The 10832-nt window shown below is 43.6% G+C and overlaps 5 protein-coding genes across 5 annotated transcripts; 3 read left to right on the plus strand and 2 right to left on the minus strand.

The window, feature by feature from the left end:
- Positions 1–149: 149 nt before the first annotated feature.
- Positions 150–3434, minus strand: O0I10_008107 (uncharacterized protein; the record flags this gene model as incomplete). Its single annotated transcript, XM_058488114.1, has 1 exon — positions 150–3434. One exon carries the CDS (start codon positions 3432–3434, stop codon positions 150–152), a length of 3285 nt encoding a protein of 1094 aa, XP_058341226.1.
- Positions 3435–4214: 780 nt separating this feature from the next.
- Positions 4215–5774, plus strand: O0I10_008108 (uncharacterized protein; the record flags this gene model as incomplete). The annotated part of the gene is made up of 1 exon (XM_058488115.1): positions 4215–5774. One exon carries the CDS (start codon positions 4215–4217, stop codon positions 5772–5774), a length of 1560 nt encoding a protein of 519 aa, XP_058341227.1.
- Positions 5775–6274: 500 nt separating this feature from the next.
- On the minus strand, positions 6275–6973 carry O0I10_008109 (uncharacterized protein; the record flags this gene model as incomplete). Its single annotated transcript, XM_058488116.1, has 1 exon — positions 6275–6973. The coding sequence occupies one exon, from the start codon at positions 6971–6973 to the stop codon at positions 6275–6277; it is 699 nt and encodes a 232-aa protein (XP_058341228.1).
- A 360-nt stretch (positions 6974–7333) lies between these two features.
- On the plus strand, positions 7334–9119 carry O0I10_008110 (uncharacterized protein; the record flags this gene model as incomplete). Its single annotated transcript, XM_058488117.1, has 4 exons — positions 7334–7763; positions 7833–8578; positions 8644–8782; positions 8836–9119. The coding sequence occupies 4 exons, from the start codon at positions 7334–7336 to the stop codon at positions 9117–9119; spliced, it is 1599 nt and encodes a 532-aa protein (XP_058341229.1).
- A 610-nt stretch (positions 9120–9729) lies between these two features.
- On the plus strand, positions 9730–10491 carry O0I10_008111 (uncharacterized protein; the record flags this gene model as incomplete). Its single annotated transcript, XM_058488118.1, has 3 exons — positions 9730–9878; positions 9948–10341; positions 10411–10491. 3 exons carry the CDS (start codon positions 9730–9732, stop codon positions 10489–10491), a joined length of 624 nt encoding a protein of 207 aa, XP_058341230.1.
- Positions 10492–10832: the final 341 nt, after the last annotated feature.

The following is a 10832-nucleotide window of genomic DNA, read 5'->3' on the forward strand; positions in this document are numbered from 1 at the left end:
TGACACAATTCTCATCAATGAAACGATGATACCATAACAGAGGGTGAGATGTCCAATAGCATCACCAGTAGTTGCTATTGAATCATTCGTCGGCAATTAGTATATTACATGCCAAATGTGAGATAGATCCTCGGTCAAATCAAGCTTATTTATTTCTTCGACAGTACTTGTTCAATACTTCTACGTAGACCTGGAGAAAGAGAGCTTGCAGTGCTTAGTTCAAGCACTCTGATTGCAAAATGATGCATTGCGTTGCCATCCTCCTCCTTGCTGAGGTTGTTTTCCATAATAGCTGATAAATATGCTTGTACCAGTGCTGGATTAACTTCACCTTGATAATTCATATTTGGCAATTCCTTACGATTGACCTTGATGGTTGGTAGCACATCACGATAGTCATTCCATAGCAAATATCTGTAGTCCACAACGTCTGTAGCCTCCATAGTGATGTAGGCTAGCAATCGTGCAAAGTTGCGTTCACCAAACGATGTACTCGCATATTGGGCGACAAATGATTGGTAAAATTGATAGAATGACTGACGAGTGTAGATAGATGACCTTCGCCAAGCGTCATCGATGGTTTCCGCAAATGGTGCTTCCGTGTGCACCACACATAGCTTATCGAGCCATCGCCTGATCCAATTTGATACCCGTTGGTCCCAAAATATTTCATGATCGCTTTTCATATCGTGCTGTGTGCGACTCCCGATGAGAAATATCTTCATTAGTGAAACAATGGCTACGTCATGGTCGATGGCTACATGCTCCAGTAATAAAGAGGCTGCTTCTAAGACGGCTGTCACTACTTCCCTGGACTCGAAATCCCATTGCATCGTATGATTCTTCTCGGCATGATACACCTCATCAATGGGTGAAAACAGCCAGCTGGTAACACTTGCAGCTGTACTAGGCATACTTTGAGGAGCTGTTAATGTCGTTACATCAACTGGCTCTTGGTCAAGAACGACGTCTACTTTAGTGGTTTCTCGCAAGTAGAAAGGATGAAGGACCCTCACAAGCTCAGAATCCAACCGATCAAGGATGCAGTATTGAACAAATTTACGTGCTAAGCCTGTCTCCAAACGACAACCACGAACGCTCTTGGTGGTAGCTTCCAGTTCAGCAGAGTCGTAAGCTTTCTCAGATCCCCAAAGCTGGATTCGCTCCCTCCGGTTATTGATAGACGATATCCAGGTCCACAATGCCAGTCTCCCCAAGATGCCGTTCTGACATATTGATCGAACATGATCCACCGCATTCTTCAAGTAGTCCATTGCCGCTTGATTGATATTTTGAAATGTCGTCCCCTTGATCAAACTAAACGCACGAAGGAATTGCAAGTAACGGAGCACACTGTTGGTATTTCCGCCATAGCTCAGCTTAGTTTTGTCTTCGATGACTGTCTTCCACGCATGTTTGATAGTAATTTCACCATCGTCCGAGGGAAACTGATTAAAATACCCTACGTAGGTTGCAAAATACCCCATTGCTGCATCATGCATCGTTCCCGACCCAGATGTACGCAATACAGCAAGTATCACTGGTACGAACGCTATGGGCTGGTTCCACTCGATGGCGTGTTTTGGGATGGTGCTGTGAGGCTTGGCAGCTGCATGAAGAGAGCTTTCTAGTAGACGGATCGCTGTTACACCACGAGCCTCATTACAGATTGTTTTCTCCGTAATCGAAATACGCAGCCAGCCCATGATTGATTCATGCAGATCGCTAAATCCTGGTACTACGTATCCATAACGCAGTAGAACCTGAAATAGTTTCAGCGCTTCCACTTGCAAGGCGTAAGCGCGGTTCTGTAGAGGCGAACATGCTACATCGGGTGGAGTGACAAGATATTGCAGCAAACAAGTTGCTTGTGAAGCGATTGTTGCAGCGACATCTCTATTTCCTTGTGCAAGTACCGTGAGGAATTGAAGCACCGAAAGACTTGGATAACTATTCACTTCGTCACTCTGCGTCATTGGCCAATCGCGTTTCAAGATTCCCCACTCAAGCGTCGAAGACAGTAATTGGTGATCTTGGATTGCCTTGCATGCCTCGTATCCATGTCTCGCCAGCTTTCCCAAGATATTTACAATCCTTTCAAACGATGCGCTGTCTTCCTGGCATAATTCGCTATTGGGCAACATAAGATAACGCAGGCGTGGCAAGAGATCCGTATTAATCAAAGATTGGATGAAATCTTGAGTCGTAGTTTTGGCACCATCATCATCATCCTTATCTTGAAGTCGATTAGGCAGGGACATATACCCAAGGTATTCGTTGAACTGCCCCGCATCCATGATAGTATCAACAGTGTCCTCTGTTTCATCCAGAATAATAGCTGCCAATGCTTTAACTGCACTCACTAAAACCGTGAGATGTTTATCATCCAGCGCCGATTGTATAAAAAACATTGGTCCCTGTTCCACTTGACGAAAAATGCTGATTATTTGATCTGCATGATCTCTCTTTGCACGTTGGATGATACATGCCATTGTATTCAATGCCATTGCTCGCTGAGAAGGCATATGGCTGCGAGTCATATAAAATAGCTCCTCCAACGTATAGCTAGCTTTATCAGGATCGCCACTGTGGTTATGGAGACCCTGACAAGATGATGGGTCAACTACCGAGTCGAATGATTCACCACGATAATTGAATTTCAATTGACGACAAAGTTTCTCAGTGTTGGTTGATTGCTCATCATTGATATTGAATCGATTGTCCATACGATGCTTCATAATCAACTCCTCATCGTGCTTGCTTGTTTTCTGGTTATCAGTTCCAGTGTGCTGCTTTTTTCCTTTGTCCCGATTCATAAGCATTGAAATAGACTCGCTGCTAAGTGTGCTGAAAATCTCTTTGCGCGCTTCCTCGATTTCTTCTGCAGACATTGTTTCAATGCGATTCATATTATCACGCTCATAATCTGAAACATTAACGTCCTCACTTTTGTGAACATTATTATGCTGGATCGCCATACTTTGTTTGAAAACGCTTCGACGAGCTGGTTTCGGAAAGCCCTGGGTATGATGCTGAGATCGCATTTCACCTTTTCGGATGCTTGGCGGTTCAACCGACACGCTTTGATTCTCCTTCACTTCACCGAGTATATTGCCGAGAAGTGACGATAAGTCTAGCATATTCTTAGAAACCGGTGTATGGGGCTCATTCACTTGCTGAGAAGTAGTATCAGCTTCTTCCAAATCGGGCATAGATGACAGGTCTTCACTTTCTACATGCTTTTTCGCTGCTGTTTGGCTTTTGGTTTGCTGTCGTTGCGCAAAAATACTCTTTTTCTTTGAAGATTGTCCGAGTGCGGGTGGTGCTACGTGTCTCACAGACGCTGAAGAAACTTGGCGTTTGGCAAAAAATTCTTCCTGTAGCTGCTCAAGATCGTCGTCAGCATTCAGTCTTGGACGTATGGTGTTATTCATTGGGAAGTCCTAAGATCTTGGGATTAGCAAATCCTTTACATGAAAATACCAGTCGAGACTCACTGTTTCGAGGTTTATGTAAGATAGCTTGAAGAGAAAGAATTCTTCTGTGTCCTAAATATCTGGCTTTTTCGGGTCTGAAAACCAGCTGCAGTTGGAAGGGCTGATCACATGATTTGTTAATTGAAAGTTTCCGACACAGCGGACCGTGTTACTTAGGCCTTCATCATTTGAAATCATAAAGAACCCCAAAAAATGCATCCAATCTCTCTTTCACCCAGCATACAATGGCATGTCGTTTCGAAGGGCGGTTGCTATGATGCCAATTCACGTACCATTCTGAGAGCATTCACTGTGTATATTAAGGAAAGGAAAACGGGGGATATGGATGGAGGTATAAACAATGGGATACAGACAAGGCCCACATTCTCTCAGTATCAGATGATCGAATTGTATGATTCGGGGCATGCAATCAGAAATCAGTGTCAACATATTGAAGATTACGGATATTATGCGTGCAAGTGTTGTGAGTGGCAACAGTGGTTCCTATGTGATTAAACGGTACGACTGTGGGAGCTTATACAAATATTATAGGCTTTGTATTGACAAAAGAAGATTCGTGTATCGAGATATGAAGACGTGTATTGATAAGGCCAAAGGTTCACTAAGCTATCTCAGTCTGTTTTGCGGAATCAAGAGAGCGTAACACGGAGCAACTGACCGCTTGGACTACATCGAGTCGCACGATTTTTCTTGGACCTTTTCTCGCCACCTCGTAGAATGCCACCCAACACCGAATTACATACAACTACAACGAGTCAGGAACGTGTCGTGCTGACACAACAACAAGTGGAAGAACGAGTCAAACAGGGTGAAGCGCTGTTTATCTTTGAAAATCAAGTGTACAAAGTCGACCGTTTCATTCACAAACATCCCGGTGGGGAACTTGCTATTCGTCATGTACTCGGCAAGGATGTCACTGACGAGATCCGGTCCATGCATCCACCACGTGTGTACGAGCGTATGATGCGACATTACTGCATTGGCGAATACCTGTCAGACTTGGCACTACCAGTGAATATGGATTATAAGCGAGAAGAAAACGATGACAAGCAAGCAAGAACAGTAATGATTGACGCGTCGTGGCAAGGTGGTATGAGCGTGGAAGGCTTTGATCAAACAATCAGTTCACTTCATACACAGCACTATGCTAGTCAGCAACAAGATCTGCAAGTACAACAAGGACTGGATGTGACCAAAGTGCGTGTAGCATACAGGCGACTAGAGCAAGAGTTAATGGATCGTGGATTATTCGAATGCAACTATTATCGATATGGAAAAGAGTGTTGTCGATATGCCTTGTTCTTATACCTATCACTGTGGTTTACGCTACGTGGAACGGAGACATGGCAACATGTATTGGGTGCTGTATTCATGGCGTGCTTATGGCATCAGCTGGTGTTTACCGCTCACGACGCTGGACATAACGAAATCACGGGACGTGTCGAGATTGATCATTTGATCGGAGTGATTATAGCAGACTTTATTGGAGGATTATCACTTGGTTGGTGGAAGAACAACCATAACGTTCATCATATTGTCACCAATCATCCAGAACATGATCCAGATATTCAGCATTTACCTTTCTTTGCTATCACCACACGTTTCTTTGACAACATTTATTCGACTTATTACAAACGTGTATTTGAATTTGATGCACCTGCACGTTTCTTTGTGCGATATCAACATCATCTCTACTATATTGTCCTCCTCTTTGGCCGATTCAATTTACACCGTCTGTCTTTCTTATATCTATTCTTCGATAAGGAAGTACGTAATCGTCGCCTCGAATTATTTGGCATTACTTGCTTTTTTATCTGGTACGGTGCTCTACTAGCTCAGTTGCCATCTTGGGGCATGGTTGTTGCCTATGTATTTATTTCATACATGCTTACTTTCCCACTGCATGTACAAATCACCCTTTCACACTTTGGTATGTCTACCGTGGATTTTGGTCCTCGTGAACCCTTCCCTGCCAAACAACTACGCACCACGATGGATGTCGATTGTCCCGAATGGTTTGATTGGTTCCACGGCGGTCTTCAATATCAGGCGGTTCATCACCTTTTTCCACGTTTACCCCGGCATAATCTACGTCAATGCGTTCCATTTGTTCGCCGCTTTTGTCAGGAAACTGGACTGCATTATTATATGTACGATTTTACTACTGGTAATGGTGTTATTCTTGGTGCTCTCAAATCAGTTGCCGACCAGGTCCATCTTCTCAATGACGTCGCAAAATATAACGCAGGCGTTTGGGCCCATGAAAAACAACATTAAAACATCCTTGTATTTTTATACCCTCTTCCCTTAAATATTTAGCTTCTTGACCCATCTTTATATAAATCCATGCCTCTGGTGTATGAGAGAAATGAACATGATTAGTCCAAACCCCAAATGCTTGATATGATGGAAATTTCTTTACCCCATGGCACTGACAGTAGGTTGTGGCAGTTAAAGTAGAAAGAAAGGGCGTATGATAATGCTGGTGCAAAGAGCCTACTTTATATACGAGTAGGTGTGGCGTGGAAATTGTTGTCATGATTTATCATACTGGTAAAGTGTCAAGCACTTTGGAGTACCGAGTCGAAGTGATGGAAAATCACAGATGATAAATCCACCTGCCACTTGAAAGGTGATTGTTTTGTAGGTTGCATAAGTATAAAACAGAAGTCAGTATTGAACCCAAAAGATATTATTGTCGTTATAGAGGCTTTGCTTTCTATTCAACATCATTATACAAGTTATCTATATTGTAGCTGCAGTAGTAATGGAATATGCTATGAACGTTTAATCCTGTCAACCTGGTCTTGACCTTCGTGAGCTCGCATACGAGCACGAGCCTGCATCTCTGGATCTCCAGCTAGATAGCCAACCGCATTACCAAGAGTTCCCATAACCACATCATATTCGCCACGCACCCAGCTAGGGTCACCCTGATTTTTTCGACTTTCAGCTTCACGATACGCAGTATCAGCCCATGCTTCGGTAGAACGACCTTGAGTTTGCCACGATTCGAAACCTGTTAGATCGCCAACAGCTGCTTGCATCTTTCCAGTCTGCCGCCAAAAACTGCTAGTCCACTTTGCCAATAGCGGGTCACCCTTGTTTGTGAGATGTTCTGCACCAACATCTTGAAGCTGCTGTTCCTGTTCATGCTGCTGTATCTTGTGCGATGGAGCTGTTGGTGTCTGTGGAGCCATTGGTTGCGATGGAGCCTCACTGTAATAAGTTGATACAGGTGCTGTTTGACGAGATAGAATTGGAGGTGATTCTTCCAGCTGTGTATTGGATGTTGTTGATACAGGAGGAGGAGTCTGCTGACTTTGCTCATTATACGACGTATGAGAAGGACAATGATTGGGTGTTGGCTGTTGTACACGGCCAGAGTGTTGCTGCTGATGAGTGGACGAAGATGGCCGTAATGGCTCATTATCCTGCTTTTGTAAGGGTCGTAGCTTGTTATTGGCAGATTCCATTTATGTTTGATATAATGGAAAGAAGATGGGGAAAAAGGAGGATCGCTATAAAAGAAAGTGGTATCTTAGCAAGGGTTTCTGTGCCAACGATAATAGATATCGCCGAGACAATACGCACATGCACCGCCAAACTCAGTTCCAGCACATTGGATGAAACGTATGGAGTTGATACTGCTGCTGTAACGAACAACGGAAAGCGGGGTGAAAGAATTAAGGGATTGAAGCACCTGACACTCGTGTCATGTATGATAGGGTCAAATCATATGACGAATATTTTAATTCACTTTTTTTTTCCCTTCGCTTTTCATTTTATTACTTCTTTTCATTTTCACCCTTTATTGTGCACAACTCCACTAGTTGATGCTCTTTCCAAAGCTCCTTTACGTTTGCCTCTATACTATCTTCGGCTCAGCTATCGCCTATATAGCCTTGTTTTATGATAGTGCGCTTGGCTTGCCGTCAGATCAAATTGGTGTGTTGCTTGCAATAGCTCCCTTCGTTCAAAGTATTGCTTGTCCTTTATGGACGCTGATTGTCGACCGACGCCCCAATTTACACGGCCCGTTAATGAGCGTGCTTGCTCTCGTGGGTGGTGCAAGCATCATGTCACTCATGTTCCTCCCATCTTGGCTTTCAAGCAATCAAGAAGATTCCTCAGACAGTGGTTTATCTCTGAAGTTTGTCGCAACCGCATCCTTTGCTCTGTTGTTTGCCTTTTTCGGTCAACCTCTCCAAGTACTAGTTGACAGTGCTGTGCTCAAGATCTTGGGGGACCAAAAGATTTTATATGGTAAATAATGATTGGCAGTTTGACATGCATGACAAAAGTCCAAGCACATGACTGACAGCTTGTTGATAGGCAATCAGCGGCTATGGGGATCAGTTTCCAACGGCATCAATATTCTGCTCGTGGGCTTATGGATTGGTGCAGCTGGCATTGATAAGGCATTTTATATATTTGCATTTGGCATCATTGCATTTGCCTTGCTTGCAATATTTACTCGGTTCCCAACAGAAGAAGGAGGACAATGGGAAAACAACAACGAAGCTGACGAGCAACGTTCTTTACTTCGGAAGCCAATTAGTATTCACCAGCAATATCAGCAATATCAGCAACAGCAACTTTCAATGCACAACAGCTTATCCGAATATGTGGATCCACTACCACGTCGAGACAGCATGGCAAGCTACGCCAATACTGAAATTTTGGAAGATGGCATAGATGACAGGCGTTTGGGGCTATTAAGAACAGCAACATCAATGCTCGATGTACAAACAGAAGCTAGTCAGCGTATTGCCAACATGGATCATCTACCGCCCATTGGCCTTGCTTTATCCAACATTCCCACTGTCGAATCTACTCTCGCTGCATTTGCGGACCTTGGTCGTCCAGAGTCGAAACCACCACAAAAGTCCACGTTGACGACTCCACGTGTGTGGTCATTCCTGCTCACTATGCTACTACTTGGCATCTCATATGCTATGGTTTCTCAATTCCTCTTTTTGTTTCTATGCAACGATCTCAAGATTGATTCGTCATTAATCGGATGGACTGGCCCTATCGGTGGTATTGCAGAAGTAACAACCTTCTGGGTGTCCAATAAGGTGAATATACCATATCGATTGGGGAATGGCTATGGTTACTGATTTGTATTTATGCATACATTCAGTTATTGGAAGAGTTTACCGTGTCAAGTTTGATCTCACTCGCTCATATCGGATTAATTGTTCGTAATCTTGTGTACTCGACGTTATCGCCTGGTAACTCCCTGTCAACTGTGTTGGCACTTGGAATGCATTTTGCAAGTGGTATGCTTCGATTTACGGGATTAATGCCAACGGATACTAATAATGCAGTATAGGATCTGGATACGCACTAGCATGGTCGACTGCTGTATCTGAAGTTGATACGTTTTTCCCACCTGATCAGCGCGCTATTGCACAAGGCATTCTAGCAGCTCTATTCAATGGGCTTGGTTTTGGCCTAGGATGCATATTGGGTGGCATGGTGTATGGGCGATGGGGAGCAGTGGCACTTATCCATACAGCATCTTGCGTAGCTGCACTGAGCTTACTCGTCTTCCTTGGTGGTCGAAATAGTAGAAGCACTAGCGTTAGTAACAGTAGTAACAATACCAGGCATTAAGACAATACCCCTATGCATAATACACAAGGGTTCAATGGCGTTTAGGCCGAATTATACTGAAGGCTTCCAATACATTCAGATTGCATGTTAACAAGAATTGCCAATGTTACTGGGTTATGCAAATACCATTTGTCCACCGATATGATGGGCCCCTAACGCCAGTGTGATACAGTACCAGAATTGCGATTGGACAAGAATTTCCAACGCCTTTATCATGAGACTTATTGGGAGATGAAAGTCCGTGGGGTCAAAATCATGGGATTGTTGATGTTGCAGATTACAGGAGCTTACCACACTCCCCTTCCTCTCTTCCAAATATTCCAAATGTACACGTATAATCATAATACTTGAAACGCAGCAGAGTTTTGCACAGCATGTCAAAATAACCGTGATAGCGAGTATAATTCTCAGGTACACTGCTGGCACACAAAAAGTGAAGTTAAGGAGGTTTGTATACAATGCGGTGGGAAGATGAGAACAATGAATTCTTGACATGCAAATAAACACCGCATCGCGTCCCTGAGGGGAAACTGCAGCTCTTCATTGTGCAACCTATGCTTTTTATATACGCCTACCTTCTTTTTTTTTGTTTCTTTGTCTTCTTTTAACAATGCTTGATAACGCTAACAACTCTAGTAGTAAACGCATCGAGAAGCGCCGATATCAATGTGATATCTGTAACAAATGCTTTACTCGTCCGAGTGCTTTGAAGACGCACATTTATACACATACAGGCGAGAAGCCTTTTGAATGTACCACGTAGGTGTAATTGTTAAGGGCTGATAAAAGCAGTACTTAAAAGATTGATGTACCGTACATTTGCAATAGACCCGGCTGCGGTCGTCGTTTTGCTGTCATTAGCAATTTGCGACGTCATTTCAAAGTCCATACTCGAATGATCCATACGAGCGGTACACCCAGTGTTAGAATCCCTGCAAGCGAACGTCTTTATCATGTCCAAAAATTGATCGAGAGAACAGCATCCATGCAGCGCGATAACATGGTCAATAATAATGACACTAGCAGCGATACCGGCAGCAGTTGCTGCAGTAGCAGTAGTACTAGCAGCACCAGCGCTACATCATCCAAGAATATGCCTGAGGACGACTATGTGACCACCAGCCGTTATCGCCATCAACCAACATCACAATGTTACCATCCATACACATTTCGATCACCGCTGTCACATCCGCCCGTGGCTTCATCATCAATGGTTGCTCTGGTAGGTATTCCTAGCATGTGAGGAATTGAACGCTTAGTCTCTAACCTTCTCCTTAATGTACATACGTAGCCCGACGCCCCAAACATGATAACGCATCCAAACCTGTATCATGATCAGTTTGCACCATCATGGGACCATCTGGAAGGCTGATACTGGTCTGGTGGGTAACCATGTTGCTGGATGATATGTGATGAAAAACAACAACCTACTATCTTTCGGCTCTATGTTCATGTCTTGTAAAAGTTTCGTGATGTTGTAATCCATTTTTTTCAACCGCCTACTCTATGCAGATAAAACACACTATATATGCCTATGACCCCTAACTACACATTTCATAATATGTTCTCAAGAATACTACATCCACTAGAAAGCATTACTACGACTATCTTAATACTGCGTTGGTTGCTATCATGGATGAATTGAAACGAGTAGGGGTGGTGTAAATAGTCGAACCCGTCCGAGAAAAGAGAGAGGTGTGGGAGTGTGATAGT

The sequence above is a fragment of the Lichtheimia ornata genome, assembly GCF_029851405.1.
Source record: "Lichtheimia ornata isolate CBS 291.66 chromosome Unknown scaffold00041, whole genome shotgun sequence".
Taxonomy (NCBI): Eukaryota; Fungi; Mucoromycota; class Mucoromycetes; order Mucorales; family Lichtheimiaceae; genus Lichtheimia; species Lichtheimia ornata.